The sequence below is a fragment of the Lepidochelys kempii genome, chromosome 5 (assembly GCF_965140265.1).
Source record: "Lepidochelys kempii isolate rLepKem1 chromosome 5, rLepKem1.hap2, whole genome shotgun sequence".
Classification (NCBI taxonomy): Eukaryota; Metazoa; Chordata; order Testudines; family Cheloniidae; genus Lepidochelys; species Lepidochelys kempii.
In genome coordinates, this window is record NC_133260.1 from 135336500 (window position 1) to 135363715 (window position 27216).

General features: G+C 48.7%; 1 protein-coding gene across 9 annotated transcripts in view; it reads left to right on the forward strand.

Moving 5' to 3' along the window:
* ELP1 (elongator acetyltransferase complex subunit 1) overlaps positions 1-27216 on the forward strand; it is a 116654-nt gene that overhangs the window by 27285 nt on the left and 62153 nt on the right. For all 9 annotated transcript variants that reach the window (XR_012159185.1, XR_012159184.1, XM_073346016.1 and 6 more), the window contains exons 13-15: positions 4524-4614; positions 17411-17581; positions 21974-22080. Coding sequence is in view for 7 of the 9 variants with exons in the window: in XM_073346016.1 (XP_073202117.1) it covers positions 4524-4614; positions 17411-17581; positions 21974-22080 (369 nt within the window). In the remaining 2 variants the exon portion in view is untranslated. The remainder of the gene's footprint in view (positions 1-4523; positions 4615-17410; positions 17582-21973; positions 22081-27216) is intronic.

Genomic DNA, 27216 nt, shown 5'->3' on the forward strand with positions numbered 1-27216 from the left:
GGTCTCAGACCTCCAAGTGTCATGTCTGTATGAGCAGGGACCCATGTCCCTCTTCCTCCAGATAAGGGATCTAGGCTTGCTGTCCCCCTGCAGTTAACTCTTACTATCCCAGCAAGTCTGCAGTGAGTGCAGCACCTGTGGTTCACTCTCTCTCGGCACAGTGAGCAGCCAGTTTTCACAGAGCATTTATTGTATTTAGAACAGAAGAATTACAGGAAAACAATCCTAAAGCAACAATCAGTCTTCCCGCATGCTGGGCTTACCAAGTGTCCCCTGTCTTCCCCCCCATCATGGAGACCCTGACAAGTTCCAGGGCTTCATGCCCTTCCAGCAGGGTTTGCCTGCTTGGTAACAGTCTCAGGTCAGCTCAAAGGTCAAATGAGGGACACTCAGTTAGTTAGTTCAGGCTGACCTTTTACACCACAAGCTCTTTCTTTGTCATCTGGGCTTCTTGATCCGGGTCTGATCCAGCCTATGCAGTTCCTCCCAGGGGATGGTACTACTCTGGAGTTGTTTGCTTGTCCCAAGGATTTTAGTCCTGGAATATTGTGTGGCAAAATCTCAGGCCATGGGTGAGTCAGTAACAGAAGGGTCAGGAAGGTGTCATTTGATTTGTAAAAACCTACAGAATCATCATTTCAGTGGTGTCCACCTCCGTGGTGTGGCAGAGGGGACTCGCTGACATCCCAGCCACCCCCACTCCCAGCTTCATGTCTTTCAGTTGGAAATTTTGATAATAGCATCATTGGATATGGGTCAAGTTGGGTATCTTTCGAAAGCTTTCTCCCACAGATGCAGTGATACCAAGCATGACAAACCTAGAACAATTATGTACATATATATATATATATTTGAGAAAATGTTTACAAATACATTTATTTTAATTATACTTTAACACAAAGATGCATTGCTTATGTTTTAAAAAAAAAAAAGCAACCCTTAACATCTTGGCAGGTGTTAAGTTTCTAGTTTGCGAGTTTTTACCTCAGCCACACTATCTATGTTTGCTATGTTGTAAGGTCTCTGTTGGTGTAAGGTTTCTGGTCCCCTTGTAAGTAGGTGCTGGATTAGGAAGACCATGCAAAATGACCATTAGTTTGCTTTTTGCCTGGCACATATGCATTGTTCCGTCGCATTCGAACATCGATAGTGCTACCACGGAGAACTCAGACTTTCCCAAAGTCTAACATAGATCAGCATCGTACTGAGATCTGGACACAACCAGGTGATGAACAAACAATGATCTGTCTACGATTAGCTCTGTACTGATCTCTGCCATCTTCATTCTGACTTTTTTTTGCATTAGAGCACAGCTTTCATCTGTTCTTCTTAATAGGAATCCATAGATTTGGTGGAGCCTGGGATAATTCTTTGGGTTTTGAGGGCTTCCTACAAGTCATGGCTAAGGCTAAGATTTTGTAACGGACTTTTTTTTTAGTAAAAGTCATGGACAAGTCACAGGCAATAAACAAAAATTTCACAGAAGCCCATAACCTATCTCTCTGACTTTCACTAAAAATAGCCCTGACAAAATGGGGAGGTGGGTTCAGCTCAGCAGCCACTGTTGTTGGGGCTCCGGTGTCTCCTGCCGCTGCAGTGGGAGCTCCAGGGTTCCTCCCAGGCATCAGCTGAGCAGCTCTTGGCGGGACGCCCACCACTCGTGGCAGTAGGAAGCTCTGGGGGTCCCCTGCCACCTGCAGCAACTGGGAGCTCCAGGGTCCCCTGCCGCCTGCGGAAGCTGGGCTACTGCAGGGTCTCCTCACCCCCCCATAGCGTCTGGGAGCTCCAGGAGTCCCCCCGCCATTGCTGGAAAGCTGTGGGGTCCCCGCACCAGGGTGGAGGTGAGGGGCCGGCTTGGAGCTCTAGCTCCGGGGCAGAAAATGTCACTGAGGTCAATGGAAGTCACGGATTCTGTGACCTCTGTGATGTAATCATAGTCTTAGTCATGTCCCAGAGTATCCATTCAGCTGACCTCTTTAACAGTCTCATCACTGAAGACTGTTGTTCATCATGATATTAATGAGCTCCTGTAGGTCATGCATTTTGTATCCGTGAAACTGCCATGTACTGCAGGACAAAATGCTTCTCTGTAAAAATTTAGCAGTTGCAAACAGTCTTCATATTACTGTTGACATTGGCCTTTTTTCTGCTTTTGATAGCACCACAACTTTTAAGGATATGCGCTGTGATTCATGTCTGTGGGTATGATTACCACAGACTAAGTCCATGTCCCATAGTTCATCTTCAGTAAGTGCTTCCAGAGTCTTTTGGCTTTGTTCCTCTTCAGTCGCATTCAGAGCAACTGTTTCTCTGTACTTAGCCTCTAGATTGGCCATCGCCACCACTTTCCTACCCATTACAGCTTCTGCAAGGCAATTGATGAACAATTTCAATTGCACAGTTTGCAGGAGTAAAATCAGTATTTGTTTCTATTGCTTTTACCTTTCGATGCAACACATTATATACATTCTTGGTGCATCACTCGATGTGATATGAAATGTCATGTGTGGGTGTGTTTTGGGTCATTGCACTCATTTAACTTTACTTTCCATGGAACTTTCTTGCTGATTGCTTCATACAGTTTCTCACCTGTCTCACATATAGTAACTGTGTTTAATGGATGCTTTCGGGCTTAGGGCAGAAAAAGCAAGTGTTTTTCTCAAAACACCTTCCATGGCTAGTATAAGGCAAGTCTCACCTACGGTTGGCCTTGTTGTGGGATCTTCAACTTTTTTCTGATCCTTGATGTACTTCCTCCCCCAATCTTGCCAAATTCAGTTTATGTGCACTTCTGATAGCATGTATGGTCCCTGCAAGCATTGTGTTTAGGTATTCTCCAAAGATTCAGCTACTAGTTAGTACTCTCCCCATTGATGCCTAAAAATGAGCAAGACTGAAATAAAAACCAGTATTTTGTAATAAATTGCTTTGGGATTGTAATTAATTATGTGATGTAACTGTGTGGGTGCTGTTTGTGGATGCAGTCCAGTAATTTATTGCCTGGATACTGACATCTTAACCAGTGCCTCATTGCCACTCATAACAGATAAATAAAGCTGACAATCAGTACCACTGACCTGCTTCATTTTGGGCGATGATGGCAAATCAACCTGAAGCACTCCTTTCATTTATGGTAATCTGTAATATTTAAAAAATTAAATCAGATGTCATGTTCTGAGCGTTTAGCTGATAACAGAGTACTGTCACAATTTAGCTGAGAGTGCTGTGTTAAACATGCCTGTGTTTAAAAATCCAATTTTTAATTATTCTTTAAAGTTTTCATGAATATATATCTACATAATTGCTTTAGGTTTGTCATGTTTGGTACCATAGTACTTAAGCAAGAAATGGCTTTTGAATGGTACCAAGTCAACCCATTACTGATTTCACTGTATTATCAAAATTTCCACCAATCCAAGGACCTGGAGCTGGGAGCCGGGTGTCACCAAATCCCTGGTTCCATACTGAGGAGGACGGCACCATTGGAATTATGATTCTGTAGTGGTTTTTTTTTATCAAATGACACCTCCCTTATCTTTCTATCACTAACTCACCCACAGAATTACACATGCTCCCAATAATTATTCCCCACTGATTTTTAGCTCCTGAAGGAAGCTTGGTAACGCTGCCTCGTGTAGCTAGAATACAATCCCCAGCTCACAAGGAAACAGATCACATTTCTAGGTACACACGTTAATGAATATCTCCTGTGCCCATAGCGTCTAGCACATCTCACAATAATTGTCTTTTGAAGTTTCTATACTTCCAGGGTCTCGTATCTGCCACCCTCTGCACATTGTACTGCATGCCTGCCCCTGGGCATGCTCCTCCCTCTGTGTGAGCTATGCTGAGTGATGCTGGTGCTTGCAGATCAGCCTGGCACACACAACTTTCGCTTTCAAATGCCCAGGTCTTTGATGCGGCCCCAGCCTTGTACCAATGGCCTTGTAGTTGATGGGAGGCTTGCATGACAAGCAAATGCAGTGTTTAACCCCGGTCCAGCTGGATGCCATCTCAGGTGACTCATTGCTGAAGCAATAGCATCTGAGTTTGTGAGTTTGTTGTGTGGCCTGTTCCCTCTTATGCCTGCAGAATGCTGTGAGGCATCCTGCATGGACTGCCAGGATTGGTTTGGCATCCTCCTTCTGAAGATGGCTGTGATCCTAGAGCGTAGTGATGGCAAAGGCCCCTCAGCCCTAGTTCAATGCAGGATCAGTCCCTCATGGACAACCCATTGAAGAGCTCAGCTGTCAGTGTGCTGAGTGATAGGAGGGCTCCCCCCACCCCTCCAGGAAGGCTGTCACCTGTTTTTGGTTTCATGCTACACATTTAAGAGTATGACTCTTGCTGTGCACAAGTGAGAATTGCAGAGGCAGTTGATGTAGAAGAGAGAGCCTAATGAACAGGCCACTGCATGTTGAATTGCCCTCAGTAATGGTTAGATTGGGAGCAATGTACTTTGCAAATCTCTGGTGGTTGTGCTTGAAGGGCTCTCTAATATGCCTGTATGCTCCATTTGCCAGGTGACGGCACTGTGAAAGACCCCACTGTTACATTGGGAGGAAGTGGATTTAAAGCTTCTGTTGAAACACCTCATCTGGAAAAAACCTACAGGTACTGCAGGCCTATTGTGAGTTCTGGGAAACAGGGCCCGGGGCTGTATATAGGCAGTGGCTGACTGCTGGGTGAGAGGTGCCTCCTGCTTAGCTTAAGGGCCCTTATTCCTGCTGTGCAGGGACTCTGGCCTCAACTGACACTAAGGAAGCACAAACGAAGCCCTGGCTGGGCAGCGTGGCACCCTCTCCCCCAGGGTGGCTGGTTTGGGTCTAGCTCTGCCGGCTAGCGGCGGCTGTGACCGTCTCCAGGGTCTTCGCTTTTAGCACGGGAAGAAACACCACGTTCTGGCACCCCTAGCAACAGGGCATGCCACAGGGCATGCTTCCCTCCCCAGGGATGTGGGCACTGGAGGAATGAGGTGCACCAGTGCAAGGCTGCTTGTACTGGAAGGGCCAGTGAGTGCTTCAGCCCCTCCCCTCTCTGCGTTCTCGCACACCAAGCCCAGCTGACCAGGCAGGTGAGTCCCACTTTGGGGAGGCAGATGGCTCCCTAGGCACATGGCATGGGGTGCCAGATGCACCACCTTGGGCTAAAAGTGTGTGCTACAGATCAGTCGTCCTGGAGTGTGACTACACCCTTTACTCTGATTGCCTGCATGTGTCCATTCCGCTTCAGGTGTGCGTGCACTCAGGACACCAGCGTCAAGAGATTTGTCCTTTAGCAGTACCCACTGAGGTGATGCATGTGTCCTCTGCTGCCTCGTGCTGCTGTGCAGTGATATAAGAGGTGGACCTGATCCCTCTCATTTCCTTCTTACTGTCCATGGTAGGTAGTCTGCACATGTTAGCTGCTTCTTTGAGTGCTTGTTCATGTCCATTCCAATCAGGTGTATGCGCGCACATGTGCAGGATAGCCAGAAGACTTTTCCCATAGCAGTCTCCATCGGGTCAGCCTGGGCACCCCCAGGAGTCGCGCCTTCGTGGCGCTCAATATAGAGCCCTGCCGACCCACCCCCCCCCTCAGTTCCTTCTTACTGCCCGTTACGGTTAGCTGGAACTGTGACGTTGCACTCCGTATGTTTTATGGAAATCTGTTCATAAGTGTGAATATGAGGTGACTGGGATATACTTTATTGAGAAGATCTCTTGTAAGGTGTCATTGCAAAGCTTAGGATCTACTGAGTGTGTTCATTCCATCTGTTTGCATGTATCATTTCTAGGACTGGAGGCAGGAGAATAAGAGAGAAACTTGTATCACTGAGGTAAACCTTTTAAGTGGAAGCCATTAAGGGTGCTCCAGAATCAGTCACCTGTACGCGGCTCTGTTTACTTGCAAGCCTTCCGGGTAGGTGCCGGCCAGCCCTGGGAGAATGGAGGCTGAGGTCTCACAGGACATGTGACCATGTCACCTGCTACTGGAATCCATCTTAAATCTGGTGCTTTTCCATTTAGAAGGAGGGATGGGAACCCAGAGAGACATAAGATTCCCGCCTTGGGCCAAAGCTATAAAAAGGGGTGGAGCAGAACAAAGTGGGCTGCAGTCATGAGAAATCCCCTCGTTACCACCTGAGCTGGAACTAACAAGGATTGTACTGGGGAAAGGATTGGGCCCAGACTAGAAAGGAGTCTAATCTGTGAAACAAGCTTATTGGAACATCTGTGAGGGTGAGATTTACCTGTAATCAGTTTTTTAATGTATTAGGCTTAGACTTGCGTGTTTTCTTTTATTTTGCTTAGTAACTTACTTTGTTCTGTCTGTTATTACTTGGAACCACTTAAATCCTACTTTTTATACTTAATAAAATCACTTTTGCTTATTAATTAACCCAAAGTGAGTAAGTGATTAATACCTGGGGGAGCAAACAGCTGTGCATATCTCTCTATCAGTGTTATAGAGGGTGGACAGTTTGAGTTTACCCTGTATATGCTTTATACAGAGTAAAACAGATTTATTTGAGGTTTGGATCCCATTGGGAGCTGAGTGTCTGGATGCTGGAGATAGGTGACCTGCTGAGCAGTTTTTAATTAAAGTCTGGAGCTTTGGGGGTGTGGACCAGACCTGGGTCTGTGTTGCAGCAGGCTAGCATGTCTGGCTCAACAAGGCAGGGTTCCGGAGTCCCAAGCTGGCAGGGAAAACGGGCTCAGAGATAATTTCAGCATGTCAGGTGACAGTCCCAAGGGGGTCTCTGTGACCAAACCTGTCACAGGAACGTCCCATAGCCTTTGCTTTGCAAGTGCCTTTATTCCCCCCCGGGGTCCCGCACTCAGCACACCCTTATTGGTGCAGAATTCCCTGGCTCCATCATCCCAGGAACCGGTGCCGAAAAAGGACTCCTCCCGAGACCCTCGGCACTGGCATGGCTCCTCCCACGGCCAATCAGCTAGGCACCAGTCTCAGTTGCCGGTGCCTCAGAAGAGGAAGAGCTGGAAAGGGGGTGTTCTCCCCCAACAGCCAACGGCTGTGAGACCCCATTCGGGCCACAGAACCAGGTCCCTGGGCAGAGCCACGTCAACTCCTGCCCAGGTGAGGCAGTTAAGTCTGGGCCCGCCACAATTGCTGGACCCTACTGGCCAGCAACTGCCACTCCCCTCGACACTGGAGGCTTTTGAGGTGGCTCAAGACTTGCTGTGTCTCACTGCTCGGTTCTGGCCCCCTAGTACAGAGCTGGCTCCGGCCCCGCCTGCAGCACTGTGACCCCAGGTAGAATCAAGAGGGAAGCCGGCGGTGATGTCCCGGCACGCCCCTTCTCCATGGCACCCCCTGGCACCAACACCTCTGGAGAGAGAACTCAGTTGGTCCCTGCGCTCCCGATGCTCGGTGCCCCAAAGCTCGGCTCCTCCATGGTCTTCGTGTTCGGAGACCTCAGAGTTGGAGTCAGACTCCTACCTCTCTGATAAGGGCAGGAGGTCCAGGTCACGGCAGGAGAGACGTGCTTGCCCAGCGCAGTGGCAGAACCCCGCGCAGTGGCCCTTCTGGACTCCATGGGCTTTTCACGAGAGCCAGGGAAGGAGCCAAGAGTCCTGCTCGGCAGTGACTTTGTTGGCTTTGGCCACCTGTATCCCACCGGCTGAGCAACCAGCCACTGAACCACCGACATCGACACCCTCGGCTGCGGCACCGTCGCTCGCGCTGGCTTCGGCTCCAGCTCCGACATCTGCACCGGCGTTGATAGTGGCCCCAGTGGCTCCAACAGCGGCTCTGGCACTGACCGCGCCGCCACGGAGGCTGGTGCCCACCGCCCCAGTACCAAACACGGCACCGTCCATGTCTGTTCCTGCACAGGACCCCCGAGAGTCACAGGATCCCTTGGGTGCTGATGGCAGGGAGCAGCTGCCGTTACTTGGAGCTTCCTCCTCTTCGTCGCCGAACAAGGCGCTGGCTGGTACCGCCGTCACCCCGGCACTCGAGGACAGTTGGGTGTTGCAGCAGTTGCTGTGCCGCGTTGCCCGGGGTCTGGGCATCAAGGCAGTGGAGGTAGTCAAGGACTCTGGACCTTCCCGTATTGCCTTACTGCTCATAAAAATTATCACGGACATCAACAAAACCCTGTGGCAGACCCCAGCCTCATTGCCACCCGCTGCCAAGCGCAATGAAAGGTGATCCTTTGTGCCTTCTAAGGGTTATGAACATCCTTATTCCCACCCGCAACCTGATTAGCTAGTTGTGCATGCTGCTAATCATCCTGAGCGGCAAGGTTTTCAAGGGCCCTCCCCTCAAAACAGGCAGGCTAAAACACTTAACCTTTTCAGGAGGAAGGTCTATTCTACAGGTGGATTGCAACTCCATATTTCCAGCCAACAGGTCGTTGTCATCTGGTACTCTTTTAATACCACTACTGCAATGGCAAACTTTGTGAGCTACTCCTAGACTCCTGTGCTGAGTTTTTGGCCTTGGTTGAGGCAGGCAAGCTAATCTCCCGAGCTTCCCTCCAGGCGGTGCTGGATACTGCTGATGCCACCACAAGAGTCATGGCTACAGGGGTGACCATGAGAATGGGTTCCTGGCTCCAGGTCTCTGGTCACCCGTACAAGGTCCAGCAGACCATACAGGACCTCCCCTTCGAGGGTCTGACTCTGTTTTCAGAGAAGACAGATAAAAGGCTACATAGCCTAAAAGACTCTAGAGCCACCCTCAAATCCTTGGGCCTACACACTCCCGCCACGCAGCGGAAGCCTTTCAGGCCTCAGCCGCCTCCACGGTTCTACCAACAGGACAGCTCCTGGAGGAGGAATAGGAGTGGCAGGAAAAGGCCACACCCATCCTCAGGCCAGGACTCTGGCCAACCCAAACCACCTTCAGGCCCCATACCGGCCTTTTGAAGGTGCGGTCAAGGACTGCACACCAGATCAAAAACTGGATCTACCCCACCTTACCTTTTCCTCCCAACTGTCCCCTTTCTACCATGCATGGTCCCGTAGCACTTTGGACCGATGGGTGCTCTTCACGGTAGAGAGGGGATAACCCATCCAATTCTGTGCCCTTCAACCCCACTTCCTTGTCCCTCTTCAGGGACCCCTTGTGACAGGTTCAGTCACAGAGACCCCCTTGGCACTGTCACCTGATGTGCTGAGACTACCTCTGAGCCCATTTTCTCTGCCAGTTTGGGCCTCCAGAACCCTGCCTTGTCGAGCCAGACTTGCCAGTCTGCTCCAACACAGATCCAGGGTCTGAACCATGCCCCCAAAGCTGCAGACTTAACTGAAATCAGCTTAAGAAGTGCTCCTGTCTCTAGCATCCTGACACCCAGCTCCCAGTGGGATCCAAACCCCAAATAAATCCGTTTTACTCTGTATAAAGCTTATATAGGATAAACTCATAAATTGTCTGCTCTCTATAACACTGATAGAGAGATATATACAGCTGTTTGCTCCCCCAGGTATTAATTACTTACACTGGGTTAATTAATAACAAAAGTGATTTTATTAAGTATAAAAAGTAGGATTTAAATGGTTTCAAGTAATAACAGACAGAACAATGTAAATTACCATGCAAAATAAAACCAAACATGCAAGTCTAAGCCTAATACATTAAGAAAGTGATTACAGATAAAATCTCACCCGCAGAGATGTTCTAATAAGCTTTCACAGACTGGACTCCTTCCTAGTCTGGGCCCAATTCTTTCCATGATATAGTTCTTGTTAATTCCAGCTCAGGTGGTAACTAGGGGATTTCTCATCAATGGAACCTCCTTTGTTCTTTTCCACCCCCTTATACAGCTTTGGCATAAGTCAGGAATCTTTTGTCTCTCTGGGTCCCCACAATTCTTTCTAAATGGAAAAGCACCAGGTTTAAGATGGATTCCAGTACAAGGTGACATTGTCACATGTCCTGAGGGATCACAAACATTCTTACTTCCTGGCCTGACTCACAAGAAGGCTTGCAAGTAAACAGGTTTCAGAGTAACAGCTGTGTTAGTCTGTATTCGCAAAAAGAAAAGGAGGACTTGTGGCACCTTAGAGACTAACCAATTTATTTGAGCATAAGCTTTTGTGAGCTACAGCTCACTTCATCGAATGCATACTGTGGAAAGTGTAGAAGATCTTTTTATACACATAAAGCATGAAAAAATACCATGAAAGCTTATGGTCAAATAAATTGGTTAGTCTCTAAGGTGCCACAAATACTCCTTTTCTTTTTGCAAGTAAACAGAGCCATTTACAACCAATTGTCCTAGTTGATTGGAGCCATCAACATTCCAAAACGCCATTAATGGCCCACACTTTGCATAATTACAATAGGACCTCAGAGTTATATTTCATATTTCTAGTTTCAGATACAAGAATGATACATTTATACAAATAGGATGACCACACTCAGTAGATTATAAGCTTTGTAACGATACCTTACAAGAGACCTTTTGTGTGAGGCATATTCCAGTTACGTTATATTCATGCTCATTAGCATTTTTTCATAAAATCATATGGGATGCAACGTCACACCCCTTTCACGAGCAACTCCTTTCATAGGAGGTGCACTCACTCCTTTCGCTAGGAGTAGTGGAAGAGGTTCCTCAGGAGCAGAAGGTCAGGGGTTTCTATTCTCGGTATTTCCTAATACCAAAAGCCAAGGGTGGGCTCAGGCCCATACTAGACCTGCGAGAACTCAACAAATTTGTGAAGAAGCTCAAGTTCCGCATGGTCTCTTTGGCCTCCATCATCCCTTCCTTGGATCCAGGAGACTGGTATGCTGCACTCGCCTTGAAGGACACATACTTTCACATAGCAAAAAGAAAAGGAGTACTTGTGGCACTTTAGAGACTAACCAATTTATTTGAGCATGAGCTTTCGTGAGCTACAGCTCACTTCATCGGATGCATACCGTGGAAACTGCAGAAGACATTATATACACACAGAGACCATGAAACAATACCTCCTCCCACCCCACTGTCCTGCTGGTAATAGCTTATCTAAAGTGATCATCAAGTTGGGCCATCTCCAGCACAAATCCAGGTTTCTTCACCCTCCGCCCGCCCCCCCCCACAGTTTGTGGTGGCAGCTCTGCGTCCGTGTTCGGAGCCTGCTCGCTCAGGGCTACTTCAGTTAGGAGCACTCCTCCAGACATTGTAGGGTCTTGATAATACTCTACCAGTACCGAGGGAAAAAACCACTGGTATGGTGCTTTGAAGGACTCATCTTGCAAGAGATTGAGGTTCCCAGCTCCTTCAACCAGGATACAGGGGAGGGTGTCCTTGGAGAGGAAGTACTTGTTGGTGCCAATAGCACCTCAAGCAGGGTTTTCAACTCCAGCATCAAACCCTGTGCCTCTGAAACCAACTGCTGCTGGAATACCATCCCACTCTGCGGTACTGAACCCTTTGACACAAGGACAGAAGCAACAGGGAATCTCTCTGTGCTGGTAACGGACAGTCTTGCACCTCCTTATCTGGTGCATCAAGAGGCAAGCCTAGGATGCTTTCCTTGGTATCGTCATCTCCTGAGTCTTGATGGCGGTCCTTGGCACCAAGAAGTACTGTGTCCTCCTGGTCAGGTGACTTGGGCTCATTTTCAGAACCAGAGATTGGCTCATATGTGTCTCGATCTAGAGAGAGGTGACATCACTTTCCATCCAGGCTTTTTCGCCCTTGGTATACAGCAGAGATTCCACGTTGGTTGAGGGACGTGGATCCTTGGTCTGGAAGAGGTTGGAGTCTAATGCCCTACTAGCTGCCATACTGGAACCTCTGAGGGTTTCCTCCCACCACCAGATTCTCCCTCGAGATCCCCAAGTAGACCACCAGAATAGTCTGTGTGAGATGGCATGAGAGGTCACCCTCGGTACGGGGTTGGGTGCCGAGCAGGAGCAAACTGTCCCAGCAGGATCTCTGTCAGAGGAATTAAGGAAGGTTCCACCTCAACTTACTCTTTGTTCCTCCTCCTCCCTGGTGGTGTCCAGTGTGTCCTCACCTCTTCAGGATGGTTACAGGGCATGTTAGGACCTGCTGAAGAAGGTGGCTTCCTCTCTGGACATACAAGTGGAGGTAGTTTAGGAGAGCTCACATTGATTGGTGGATATTTTGGGTTCAATAGTGCCCTTTTGAGGAGCTCTCCTCATTAATGAGGCTATTCTGGAGTCCACAGAAGTCTTGTGGCAAACACTGCCTTTTCTAAGACTGATGGCACAAAGGACTAAGGAGAGATATCATGTATCATGTCCCCTCATAGGGATTTGAGCGTTTGTACAACTCCCACGCCCCCTTAGGGTTTTTGCTGGTCTCAGCTGTGATCGAGAGCGCATCGGGCAACCTGTTTGTACCCCAAAGTCGAGAGAGGCAAAGAAACACGCTCTTTTCACTAGAAAAATTTATTCTGTTGCTAGACTGCAGCTTCATATTTCAAACCAGCAAGCCTTGCTGGGGAGATAAGATTTCTTCCACTGGGGCAATGTTCTCAAGTTTGTAGACAAGTTACTTGAGATGCCAGACAAGAGTTTCTGGCAGTAGTGGACAAGAGAAAATGGTTTGCTTGGATCTTTTTCCAGGCTGCTTTGCATGGGACAGACTGCGGCCGGGGCCATGGGCCTCTGCTGTCACAGTGTGTAAGTGTTCATGGCTTCAGTCATCAGGTCTTCCTCTGGAGGTCCAACAGACTATTGGGTATCTCCCCATTGAGGGACTGACCCTATTTTCCCATCAGACTGATAAGCTTCACAGTTGCAAGGACTTCAAGGCTACGCTGAAGTTTGTGGGGTTTATACTCCACTTTCTAAAAAGCAATTCTGCCATCAGTCATTCCACTGTTACCAGCCCTTTACACCGTCACAACCTGTCCAGACTAGGAGGAAAAGGAAGAGTCGTAGGAGGAGACTACCACCTCCTCATTTCTCATCCGCAGTGAGCTTGTCCAGACAGCCTGGAAATGCAAAGCAGTCTGATTCTTTTGTTGAAGACAGCTTATCAGTTTGCCTTACACCAGCTTCTCCTGTTCCTGTTTTTTCCAATAGGTTATTTGAACTTTTAAGCGACTGGACCCATACTAACACAGATTGGAAGGTCCTAAACACTGTGGAATACCCTTCAATGTATTTCTGTTCCCTGCCCCCAATCCCCTTCATCCATCCCTTTACAGAGGCCACTCTCACAGGAGGTCCTCCTTTGGGAAGTTCAGTTTCTCCTCCTGTTAGGAACCATACAGAAGATCCCTCCTCTCCACAGAGGGAAAGGATTTTATTCATGCTGTTTCATAGAATCACAGAATATCAGGGTTGGAAGAGACCTCAGGAGGTCATCTAGTCCAACCTCCTGCTCAAAGCAGGACCAATTCCCAATTTTTGCCCCAGATCCGTAAATGGCCCCCTCAAGGATTGAACTCACAACCCTGGGTTTAGCAAGCCTAATGCTCAAACCACTGAGCTATCCCTCTCCCCTTCCTAATTTCAAAGGCAAAAGGAGCGCTCAGACCCATCTGAGAGAGCTGAACGAATACAAAAGGAATTTTGCATGGTCACCCTAGCATCCATTATCCTCTCCTTGGATCCCAGTGACTAGTATGCTGCCCTTGACTTGAGGGATTCACATTTCCGTGTGTCCATCCATCAAAGCCACAGGAGATTGCTCAGATTTATGGTCAGTTTACATTCCTGACTGTTGGCCGATCCACCGCCCTGGGAGTGTTCACAAAATGCACGGTGGTCTGCATTCCTAAGGAAAACAGGAGTTCTGCTTTTTTCCATACCTGTACCACGGGTTGGTGAGAGATCAGTCCAAGAACCAGGTAGAATTCGGGGGAGACTGTTGATCAATGAGGAAAAGTCAGTCTTCTCCCCGCTCAAAGAATAGAGTTTATAGGTGTGGTCTTGGATCCTATGGTAGCTGGGGCTTTCTTCCTATAAACCAGAGTCCAGACTGTCAACCATCACATTAAACGTAAAGGCCCATCCAACCATGGCTGTAAGCAACTGCCTTAGACTTCTGTGGCACATGGCCTCATGTACGTATGGGGTTCAGCATGCCAGTCTTCATCTAAGGAAGTTGCAGAGCTGACTGAGCTCAGTGTACTCCCCAATATGTGACTGGACACGTTGGTCCGAGTGCCCACAACAGTCTTAGCCTCTTTGGACTCGTGGCTGGACCCAGCTAACGTATGTGTGGGAGTTCCCTTCGTTCTCCCACAACCCATACTGACTCTGGTTACAGACGCTTCTGCCCTAGGTTGGGGAGCGCACCTGGGGAATCTATAGACTAACGGTCCCTGGTATGGCCAAGATTTAGCTCTCCACATAAACATGAGGGAGTTGAGAACCATTCATCTAGCTCAGGGGTGGGCAAACTTTTTGGCCTGCGGGCCACATCTGGGTATGGAAATTGTATGGTGGGCCATGAATGCTCATGAAATTGGGGGTTGGAGTGTGGGAGGGGGTGAGGACTCTAGCTGCGGGGGTGGGCTCTGGGGTAGGACTGGGCATGGGGGGTGGGGATGCAGGAGGGTGCTCCTGGCTGGGACTGAGGGGTTCAGAGGGCAGGAGGGGGATCAGGGCTGGGGCAGGTGGTTGGGGCATAGTGGGGATCAGGGGTGCAGGCTCTGGGTGGCACTTACCTCAAGCAGCTCCCAGAAGCAGGGGCATGTCCATCCTCCGGCTCCTACATGGAGACGTGGCCAGGTGGCTCTGCGCACTGCCCCATCTGCAAGCACTGCCCCTGCAGCTCCCATTGGCTGTGCTTCCTGGCCAATGGGAGCTGTGGGGGTGGCGCTTGGGGCAGGGGTAGCGTGCGGAGCCCTCTGGCTGCCCTGTACTCATAGGAGCTGAAGGAGGGACATGCTGCTGCTTGCGGGAACCATGCAGAGTGGGGCAAGCCCTTGACACTGCTCCTTGGCTGGAGTGCCGGAGCTGGGTAAGCCCTGGACCCCACTCCCCGGCGGGAGCTTGAGAGCTGGATTAAAACATCTGAAGGGCCAGATGCAGCCCCTGGGCCATAGTTTGCCCATTCCTGATCTTGCTTGTCACGCTTTCCTCCTCCATATCAAGGGAAGGAATTTGCTGTGTTGTCTGTAAGAACTAGTAGAGATGGTCTACATGAACAGATGGGGAGGGGCCATATCATGTCTTTTATGCCAAGAGGAGATACACCTTTGGGCGTTTGGAACACAGAGATTCACCTCAAAGCCTCCTGCCATCCGGTTGTCCAGAACATTCCAGCAGACCACTTGAGCAGGTCTTTGCTAGTCATCACAAGTGGTCTCTCCAGCCTGATATAGTCAGACTCCTATTTTAAGCCCGGGGTTTCCTCACATAGACCTCTTTGTAACTCAGCTCATCACAATAAAGCTTCAGCAGTTTTGTTCAAGAGCAGGTCACAGTCCAGTGTCTCTGACAGATGCATTCCTGTTGCCCTGGAAAGACCAAATTCATGTATGCGTATCCTCCGGTTCCACTCCTCCCCTGGGTATTGAAAGTCGAGCAGGATTATACTCGCATGATCCTCCCAGCACTGGCGTGGCCTTGCCAGCATTTGTTTTCTGCTCTGCTCAGTCTCTGTCAGGACTCCATTGACATTGCCTCCAGAGGCAGCAGACCTGTTTCACAGGACCATGGTCACCTTCTTTGTCCCGTGCCAATTGCTTTTCATCGTAACCATGGAGCGTGCAGGCTGTAACGCCCCAGGAGGAAGTCTCTTCAAACGATCTTCTTGGTATATTTACCTGTTAAAGTGGAAATGATTCTCCCTGTGGTCTCAACAAAAGGGGTTTCTCCAGGTTCTCTGGGTTCCTATACAGCAGGGGTCCCCAACGAGGCGCCCGCAGGCGCAGTGGCACCCGCTGGAGCATTTGTGTGTGCCCGCAGGATACTGTGCTGCCAAAATGCCGACGCTGAGCGCGGCCGGCAGAGAACCACCTGCCGAAATGCCGCCGAGAAGCGTCACCGTTTCTCGGCAGCATTACGGCAGCGGCGCTTCTTTCCGCTGCCGATTCTCGGCGGCATGGCAGCGGCGGGGTGTCTGGCACCCACCACAGTCCTCTGGGAATAGGAATGTGCTATTCCCACCGAAAGGTTGGGGACCACTGCTATACAGCATATTCTGGGCTGTTCTTCCTGAAACAGCAAAGTCTTTCTGTTAGTTCCATCAGAGCTCACCTAGCAGCTATCTCTGCTTTCTACCCTCCAATTGCTAATTGCTCCTTTTTTTCTAGTCTGAAGTCCCTCCGATTCTTGAAGAGTCTGGCTTGGTTATCATTCCCAAGTAGAGGATTGTATCGCTCCTTTAGATTTAAATCTGATGTTAACAAAGTCTGCCCTTTGAACCGCTGGCTACCTGTTTGTCGCTTCATCTTTCAACAAAAGTGCCTTTTTTGGTGGCAATTACTGCCGCAAGGCGAGTAGGAAAATTTCAAGCCCTGGTATCTGACCCACCGTATATATTTTTTAAAAGGATACTTTTAAGAGTATATTTATGTCCATATCCTAAGTTTCTGACCAAAGTGACATCAAGTGAGAAACTAATTAGGCAATATACTTACCAGCCTTCTTTCCTAAGCTTTGTGCCCATATATTGGATGTCAGGAGAGCATTAGCTTTTCACTTGGACAGAACTAGATCATTCTCATAGCTGTTTATGGCAGTCGTGGACAGGTTGAAGGGTACTCCAGCCTCAACTCAGAGAATCTTGTCATGGATTTCCTGTTTGTGCTATCACATTGCCAGTGTGACTCTGCCAAGTAGCATGGTAGCACACTTAATGAGAGAGCACACAGCTTCTGAAGTTTATCTAACTCAGGTGCCTATACAGGACATTTATATAGCTGCAACTTGGTCATCCGTACATATATTAGCATCTCATTATGCCATATCTCAATGTTCTAGATACAATGCCAGGTTTGGAGGTGTAGTTGTACAATCCCTGGTCAGACAGACTCCAACCCCACCTCTGAATTCATCACTTGAATTCACCAAATGTGCATCACTTGAAGTGGAATGGATATGCACAATCACTCAGAGAAGAAAAATGGCAATAACCTGTTCTGTAACTCTTGTTCGAGATGCGCTGCACATGTCCATTCCATGTCCCATCCCCCTACCCTGTATAGCACTGTCTGCCAAGTAAGAAGGAGCTATGGGGAGTCAGGGGTGGCTCTGCCCTTTATACTATCGCTCAGCAGCACAAGGTGGCAGAGGGCACGTGCATTGTTCCAACAGGTACTGCTAAGGGAAAAATCTCCAATGCCGCACGCTGGGCGCACCAAACCCTGAAGCGGAATGAACATGTGCAACCCGTCTGGAAAAACAACAGTTACAGAACAGTTTAGTAACCTTTTCTATCCCCTTGCTGACCGGAGTGCCAGGGTCGCCCTCTTCTCCAGGAAGCGATGGTGGGTGTGACGGGCACACTGACTCTCAATTTCTCTCTCTTTCAATCGTACAGAGTTGAGGTGTGCGGCGGCAGCAAGCAGGTGAACCCACTAGCGTTCCGGCTTTTCACTTGGCTGCAGGACGACACCTTCTTGGCAGTCAGCCAGGGGCAGCTTGCCACGCACTCCGTCATCCACCATCTGACAGGAGGTCCTGAGGCAGAGGGAGGGTGCCTACATCTCCGGTACTGGAAAGGAGCTTTACACTCCTTGTGCTGCTTATGAAAACTTTCACGCGATTCTAGAAATGAATAAAGGCCTCTAAGCTGTCACGGGATAAGAGGGAAGGTCCTCTCATGGATTGGTAACTGGTTAAAAGATAGGAAACGAAGGGTAGGAATAAATGGTCAGTTTTCAGAATGGAGAGAGGTAAATGGTGGTGTCCCCCAGTGGTCTCTATTGGCACCAGTCCTGTTCAACATATTCATAAATGATCTGGGAAAAGGGGTAACAGTGAAGCAGCAAAATTTGCAGATGATACAAAACTACTCAAGATAGTTAAATCCCAAGGAGACTGCGAAGAGCTACAAAAGGATTTCACAAAACTGTGTGACTAGGCAACAAAATGGCAGATGAAATTCAGTGTTGATAAATGCAAAGTAATGCACATTGGAAAACATAATCCCAACTATACATATAAAATGATGGGGTCCAAATTAGCTGTTACCACTCAAGAAAGAGATCTTGGAGTCGTGGATAGTTCTCTGAAAACATCCACTCAATGTGCAGCAGCAGTTAAAACAGCTCACAGAATGTTGGGAATCATCAAGAAAGGGATAGATAATAAGATATAAAATATCATATTGCATTGAAATAAACCCATGGTACGCCCACATCTTGAATACTGTGTGCAGATGTGTTCGACCCATCTCAAAAAAGATATATTGGAATTGGAAAAGGTTCAGCAAAGGGCAACAAAAATAGGGGTATGAAATGGCTGCCATATGAGGAGAGATTAATAAGACTGGGACTTTTCAGTTTGGAAAAGAGATGACTAAGGGGGGATATGATCGAGGTCTATAAAATCATGACTGGTGTGGAGAAAGTAAATAAGGAAGTGTTATTTAGTCCTCATAACACAAGAACTAGGGGAAACCCAATGAAATTACTAGGCAACAGGTTTAAAACAAACGAAAGGAAATGTTTTTTCACACAATGCGTAGTCAACCTGTGGAAGTCCTTGCCAGAGGATGTTGTGAAGGCCAAGACTATAATAGGGTTCAAAAAAGAACTAGATCAATTCATGCAGGATAGGTCCATCAATGGCTATTAGCCAAGATGGGCAGGGATGGTGCCCCTAGCCTCTGTTTGCCAGAAGCTGGGAATGGGCAATGGGATGGATCACTTGATGATTGCCTGTTCTGTTCATTCCCTCTGGGGCACCTGGCATTGGCCACCGTTGGACGACAGGGTACTGGGCTAGACGGACCTTTAGTCTGACCCAGTCTGGCCCTTCTTTATGTCCTTATGCTCTAGGGGCCTGGGATGGGCTTGTGGTACGTGTGCTCGCTGGCTCCTGCTGGTGAGCCGGTGCATCCTGTAAACTCTGGGTGCTGTTAGGCTCCTCCCTGCAGTTGTCTTGTTGTGGCTGAATTTCTGAATCGTGGGGATTTCTTAGCAAAAGGTGTCACATCAGATTGGATACTTGTGTGCTGCAGCGACAGGAGTGCTGGAAATGGCTCTGTAATACAAGAGTCCATGTGGGGCTTCTGCCCATAGGCCAGCACGTTACTGGGGTCTCGACAGAGATGCTGTTGAATGAGCATGGGGCACAAGGTGGTGTCATGCATCTCCCAGGGGAGTTCCCACTGGGTCAGGGCCAGACCCGTTCGGGGCACAGATACAAGAAGCTAAATAGGGGACTTGGCTCTTCAGGGATGCCAGTTCAGCATCTCCCCTCAGCCCTGAGCTTTACCCCACTCTGGGAATAGCCAAGAGATCTTCCATTGCTGCCACACCCAGCTGGTAAAAAGAGAAGGAGGACTTTTGGCACTTTAGGTTTATTTGAGCATAAGCTTTCGTGAGCTACAGCTCACTTCATCTTTTCATGTTCTCTGTGTATATAAATCTCCCCACTGTATTTTCCACTGAATGCATCCGATGAAGTGAGCCGTAGCTCACGAAAGCTTATGCTCAAATAAATTGGTTAGTCTCTAAGGTGCCACAAGTCCTCCTCTTCTTTTTGCAGATACAGACTAACACGGCTGCTACTCTGAAACCCAGCTGGTAGTTTGTAATGGGTTCTGTGGCCTGTCCAAGCGACTTGAGCAGGGGTCCCCAACGTGGTGCCCGTGGGTGCAGTGGTGCCTGCCGGAGCAGTTGTGTGCGCCCGCAAGACACCATGCCACCGAAATGCCACTGCCGAGCGAGGCCGGCGGAGAACCACCTGCCGAAATGCCACCGAGAAGAGTTGCCATTTCTTGGCGGCATTTCCGCGGGGACACTTCTTTCCGCTGCCGCTTCTTGGCGGCATGTCAGCAGCGGGGTGTCTGGCGCCTGCCACAGTCTTCTGGGAATAGGAATGTGCTATTCCCACAGAAAGGATGGGGACCACTGGACTTGAGAGTCCCCACTGCTCATGCCAGGGAGGCAGCTGAGCCACCCGAATTAACTATACCACTTGGGGGCAGTAAAATGCAGTGGCTGCTTGATCCGAATATCTGCTGCTTTTCTGAGTATCTGTACCTATGTGTGCTCCACCATAGGAGTACCTGTGCACGCTCAACCCGAGAATGCAAAGCGGTGTCTGTGGGCCTATGCTTGCACAAAGCAGCACCTCATGCCTCCTGACAAGGGCATATAAGGACCAGCCGCCATGCAGTTCCTTCTCAACTGCCTGCAGCTTAAGACAGCACGATTGCGCATCCAGCTGATTCTACAGCTTCCAGCCTTTTCTCAGTATTCCATTAGTCTTTCAATTTCTCTATTTCTTAGTTATTTTGTTCTAATTAGTTTATTTTATAGTAGTGATTAGAAGGGAGCTAATCCCTTCTCTCCTCTTTTACTTTGGCTTGCCACCTCCTGGGTTATGCCAAAGGCCTTGGGGTTTAAGCCCCGCCAGACCTGCCACAGGTCTTTTCCCCATAGTGACATGCTGCCTTGGAGATGCCCACATCCTGTCTACAGGTAAGGTACATACGGGCAGATCATGGATGGATAGAGGAGCTAGATTCAAGGTCCTTCTAATGCAGCAATCTCTAGCCCCAGTGGGGTCTGCTTCCTCCTGTTACATCTGCTAAAAATCATGGCCTGAACAGAGAGACTGGGATGCAACCCCCCTGCAGCGTGACAGCACACTCCACCAGAGCTCTGTCTACTTCTGTAGCTCTACTGAGGGATATTCCTGTATAAGAAATTTGTAGTGCTGCGACTTGGTCTTCCATCCATACCTTTACCAAGCATTATGCTGCTATTCCTCCTTCCAGGGATGATACTGCCTTTGGTGTCACAGACCTCCAAACCATCTTAGACTTGCCTCCTGAGCACCCACCTCTCATTGAATTACTTCTTGGGAGTCTCTGATGGGGGAGCACTCATAGGGACATATACCCAGAGAGCTTACTTAACTTACAGTGTATTGTCCCTGCGAGTGCTCCACCTCCTGTCTTCCTCCCCCTCAGCTGTGGAGGCCCCGCTTCACAGTCAAGAAGGAACCAGTTGGTAATAGGTCTGTGTCTCCTTACATGCCCTCGTGTGGGGACACAAGGTGCTGCTTTGCACAAGCGCGGGACCATGGCCACTGCTTTGCATTCTCCATTTGAGAGCGCCCAGGTGCATTGTTAAGCACCTGTAGGGACGAAACATCTAAAAAAACTCAAGCTACTATAAAAGTTAGTAATGACTCCTTTTGACCAATGAGAGGATTATAGCTGCAACCCCCTCTGCCTCCCCAGCATGCTCCAGGTGCCTCTCAGTGAGCCCCAGGTACCTTGCTGGGAAAGCTCCATGTTTTGTAGTGGTGCCCATTGCCTGCTGATGGGGTTAGCCTGAGTTCTCTTCCTAGTAAAGCTCCTAGATTCAAAGGGTATTGGGCTGAAGCATGGGCAGACACACCCACGTGTGCTGTAGAAATCCATTTCTTTGGGGGCCCACTAAAACCTGGCAGTGCCCCACATGTTGCAGTCCTGTGACGTAGACAGGTCTGAACCATGTTTGAGTTGTGCCTGACTGTGCAAGAGCTGTGGGCTTTGCAGGCTCTCTGGCCATCTGGGAAGGGGGGTTACACATGCCCATGTGTACATCCCAAGACTCATGATGAGAGTGAGTCCTTTAGTGCACCATGATCTCAGTGAAGTGTTGCTGGCAGGCACGTGTCCCAAGCCAGTGGGGGACTGGGGCCAGGACTTTTACTCTTCTTCACAGTATTAATTGAATTGGTGCACGTTTAACATCCCTCTGCAGAGAGCAGTTATGGAGACTAACGTGTTATCTATCCATTCACCTCCAACTAGCACTACCAGAAACAGCGTCCGCTCGCCTCTCCCTTCCCTCCCCATTCAACGTAGAGGCGTGTGTGGTGCACCGGATGCGTATCCACTGTAGCATTGTAACATTCTCTCTGGTGTAACTTTTTCTAGTTTGTCTGTGCCTGTGGATGGGGATGTGATCAGCCTGTGCTATAATCCGAAGACCAGCGCAGTAGCTCTGCAGCTAGCTGATGGGCGGATACTGAAGTACCTCTGTGGTGAGTGTAAGATCCCCGTCAAGATGGCTGATTTGGGAACTGATTACTGTTGTGGAACTGTCCTGAGGTTTAACTAGCCAGTTAGAGTATAAGAACGTGCATGGACTTGCATGTCCATGATGATGCTTTTCGCATTACTTGGCTCTTTGGACTTCGTTAAAGTACTGATTTGTATCTGAATGTATCTAATTTTTGAAGAAAAGAATAGCCATAGCTGTGTTTTGAAATGAAAGGCCAAGCTCAGTGGCTTTCGAAAGACCGATGTGGTATTGGGGACTCAGTGACTTTTGCCTCTTTATCCCTAATGTAACAAATGTTCGACTGAGCCCATAGACCCCACCACCCTCTCCCAGCTGCTGTCATGGATCTGCAGGGATTATGCTGTGCCCCAGATGTTAAATAGTTCCTTGGAGGAACCCCTTCCTTCAGTGTGCCAGACCCCTAAGGGGTCCCACTCTCCCTTCAGGGTAGGCCCCGGAGCATCACCACCTCCGAGACTGAGCCCCTGGGCTCCAGCACTCCTGTTCACGTTATGAGCTCTGCCCAGAAAGTCCAACTGAGAGAGACTCCTGGTAGAGACCTGTACGCTCTTCAGGGATCAATGAACCTCCTCAAGTATTTGCAGTGACACCAGGCAGCCTTTTCCATACAGATAGGGCCGGCCTTAGGGCCAGGCAAACGGGGCCCACACCCAGAGCACCGTAGCCAGGGGGGCGCCACAAGGGGCTTGGGCTTCCCCTGGCTGGCTGTGGTCAGACTCCTCTCTTCTCCAGTCCCTCCCCTGCGCTGGGTCGGCGGGCTTCTCCCTGTCCCCTCCCTCACTCCTCAGCTGAGGGCTCCGGCTCTGCCCCAGCCCAGCCTTTTGGTCTCAGGCCTGGGGCAGGAGGAGCAAAACTTTCACGTGTGAGGGAATTGGGGGCCCAGCAGGAAGGGAGCAGGGACTTAAAGTGACAGTGCTCTCACGGTCTCTCTGACTTCCCTAACACACACACACACACACAAGCTGTCACACCCCCATACTCTCTGCCTCTCACAGTCCCCGAACACAGATTGACTGACACACACTCACTCACTCACTCTCTCTGTCTCTGTCTCTCTCTCTCTCTCTCTCTTTCTCTCGTGTATTATTATTATTGTTGTTATTACTGCTTGGTACTTCCTGTAAAAATGCTCATGGTGAGCCAGGAGGGCTGAGGGCTCTGGCAAGATGCAGCCCCCACGTGACAGTGTGAAGCCTGCCTTGATGTGCAGGCCAACCGCCAGGCACCACAAGCCACTGCAGCAGCACAGAAGTAAGTGTGACAGTACACCATATTCCATGCCACCCTTACTTCTGCCCTTCTGCTCACAGTGGCCTAGGAATTTGCTAGTTGTAGCAGTTACTCATTGTGACGTTATCTGATTAAAACATGACCATGTCGATCATTGTTGCAACCACTGTTATATATTTGCAGCAAATCTTGTACAAAACGTGGCATGTAAGATGTCTATGAAAAGGCTATGATTTGCTGAATATGTTTATGCTATTTGTATGCATGTATCATTTTTGTATTTGAAGTTATGAGTATTGGCTCTATACCTGTATTTCAAATGTTTGCTCCTGGGGTAACGCCCACAAGGTAGTTAGCCAGCACATCTTAAAGGGACTAGTCAAAGTAAAAAGAAAAGGAGTACTTGTGGCACCTTAGAGACTAACCAATTTATTTGAGCATGAGCTTTCGTGAGCTACAGCTCACTTCATCAGATGTTTACCGTGGAAACTGCAGCAGACTTTATATACACACAGAAATCATGAAACAATACCTCCTCCCACCCCACTGTCCTGCTGGTAATAGCTTATCTAAAGTGATCAACAGGTGGGCCATTTCCAGCACAAATCCAGGTTTTCTCACCCTCCACCCCCCCACACAAATTCACTCTCCTGCTGGTGCTAGCCCATCCAAAGTGACAACTCTTTACATAATCAAGTCGGGCTATTTCCTGCATAGATCAAGGTTTTCTCACATCCCCCCCACCCCCATACACACACAAACTCACTCTCCTGCTGGTAATAGCTCATCTAAACTGACCATTCTCCAGGTTTAAATCCAAGTTAAACCAGAACATCTGGGGGGGGGGGGGGGGGTAGGAAAAAACAAGAGGAAACAGGCTACCTTGCATAATGACTTAGCCACTCCCAGTCTCTATTTAAGCCTAAATTAATAGTATCCAATTTGCAAATGAATTCCAATTCAGCAGTTTCTCGCTGGAGTCTGGATTTGAAGTTTTTTTGTTTTAAGATAGCGACCTTCATGTCTGTGATTGCGTGACCAGAGAGATTGAAGTGTTCTCCGACTGGTTTATGAATGTTATAATTCTTGACATCTGATTTGTGTCCATTTATTCTTTTACGTAGAGACTGTCCAGTTTGACCAATGTACATGGCAGAGGGGCATTGCTGGCACATGATGGCATAGATCACATTGGTGGATGTGCAGGTGAACGAGCCTCTGATAGTGTGGCTGATGTTATTAGGCCCTGTGATGGTGTCCCCTGAATAGATATGTGGGCACAATTGGCAACGGGCTTTGTTGCAAGGATAAGTTCCTGGGTTAGTGGTTCTGTTGTGTGGTATGTGGTTGTTGGTGAGTATTTGCTTCAGGTTGCGGGGCTGTCTGTAGGCAAGGACTGGCCTGTCTCCCAAGACTTGTGAGAGTGTTGGGTCATCCTTTAGGATAGGTTGTAGATCCTTAATAATGCGTTGGAGGGGTTTTAGTTGGGGGCTGAAGGTGACGGCTAGTGGCGTTCTGTTATTTTCTTTGTTAGGCCTGTCCTGTAGTAGGTAACTTCTGGGAACTCTTCTGGCTCTATCAATCTGTTTCTTTACTTCTGCAGGTGGGTATTGTAGTTGTAAGAAAGCTTGACAGAGATCTTGTAGGTGTTTGTCTCTGTCTGAGGGGTTGGAGCAAATGCGGTTGTATCGCAGAGCTTGGCTGTAGACGATGGATCGTGTGGTGTGGTCAGGGTGAAAGCTGGAGGCATGCAGGTAGGAATAGCGGTCAGTAGGTTTACGGTATAGGGTGGTGTTTATGTGGCCATTGTTTATTAGCACTGTAGTGTCCAGGAAGTGGATCTCTTGTGTGGACTGGACCAGGCTGAGGTTGGTGGTGGGATGGAAATTGTTGAAATCATGGTGGAATTCAACAATTTCCATCCCACCACCAACCTCAGCCTGGTCCAGTCCACACAAGAGATCCACTTCCTGGACACTACAGTGCTAATAAACAATGGCCACATAAACACCACCCTATACCGTAAACCTACTGACCGCTATTCCTACCTGCATGCCTCCAGCTTTCACCCTGACCACACCACACGATCCATCGTCTACAGCCAAGCTCTGCGATACAACCGCATTTGCTCCAACCCCTCAGACAGAGACAAACACCTACAAGATCTCTGTCAAGCTTTCTTACAACTACAATACCCACCTGCAGAAGTAAAGAAACAGATTGATAGAGCCAGAAGAGTTCCCAGAAGTTACCTACTACAGGACAGGCCTAACAAAGAAAATAACAGAACGCCACTAGCCGTCACCTTCAGCCCCCAACTAAAACCCCTCCAACGCATTATTAAGGATCTACAACCTATCCTAAAGGATGACCCAACACTCTCACAAGTCTTGGGAGACAGGCCAGTCCTTGCCTACAGACAGCCCCGCAACCTGAAGCAAATACTCACCAACAACCACATACCACACAACAGAACCACTAACCCAGGAACTTATCCTTGCAACAAAGCCCGTTGCCAATTGTGCCCACATATCTATTCAGGGGACACCATCACAGGGCCTAATAACATCAGCCACACTATCAGAGGCTCGTTCACCTGCACATCCACCAATGTGATCTATGCCATCATGTGCCAGCAATGCCCCTCTGCCATGTACATTGGTCAAACTGGACAGTCTCTACGTAAAAGAATAAATGGACACAAATCAGATGTCAAGAATTATAACATTCATAAACCAGTCGGAGAACACTTCAATCTCTCTGGTCACGCAATCACAGACATGAAGGTCGCTATCTTAAAACAAAAAAACTTCAAATCCAGACTCCAGCGAGAAACTGCTGAATTGGAATTCATTTGCAAATTGGATACTATTAATTTAGGCTTAAATAGAGACTGGGAGTGGCTAAGTCATTATGCAAGGTAGCCTGTTTCCTCTTGTTTTTTCCTACCCCCCCCCCCCCCCCCCCCCAGATGTTCTGGTTTAACTTGGATTTAAACCTGGAGAATGGTCAGTTTAGATGAGCTATTACCAGCAGGAGAGTGAGTTTGTGTGTGTATGGGGGTGGGGGGGATGTGAGAAAACCTTGATCTATGCAGGAAATAGCCCGACTTGATTATGTAAAGAGTTGTCACTTTGGATGGGCTAGCACCAGCAGGAGAGTGAATTTGTGTGGGGGGGTGGAGGGTGAGAAAACCTGGATTTGTGCTGGAAATGGCCCACCTGTTGATCACTTTAGATAAGCTATTACCAGCAGGACAGTGGGGTGGGAGGAGGTATTGTTTCATGATTTCTGTGTGTATATAAAGTCTGCTGCAGTTTCCACGGTAAACATCTGATGAAGTGAGCTGTAGCTCACGAAAGCTCATGCTCAAATAAATTGGTTAGTCTCTAAGGTGCCACAAGTACTCCTTTTCTTTTTGCGAATACAGACTAACACGGCTGTTCCTCTGAAACTAGTCAAAGTAAGTGGCTCATCTAGGGACACTTAACTCACAATGGACCATGGGAGACGCCGATATACATTGAATGGGCTTTCCTGTGGACATTCCATATGAAGCATAGATAATGGCCTGGAGGTGGTGGTGGGAGCTCAGGGAGCCGTAGGAGCCAGGGGTGATGATGGGAGGGGAAGGGGGGCGCCAAAATACAAGTTTGCCCAGGGCACCATTTTCACTAAGGCCGGCCCTGCAAAGAGTAGTGTTTGGTATTCAACTGAAACATGGCATCGGAAGTCCTTAGATTAGCACAGAGCAATAAAAGTTAAGACCTAGTCCATCTGGCTAACACAGTACCATCAGCCAGCCAAGCCACTATGGCCTCCATTCCAGGCTTGCTCGTGTGCATTCACTCTCTCTCTCTCTCTC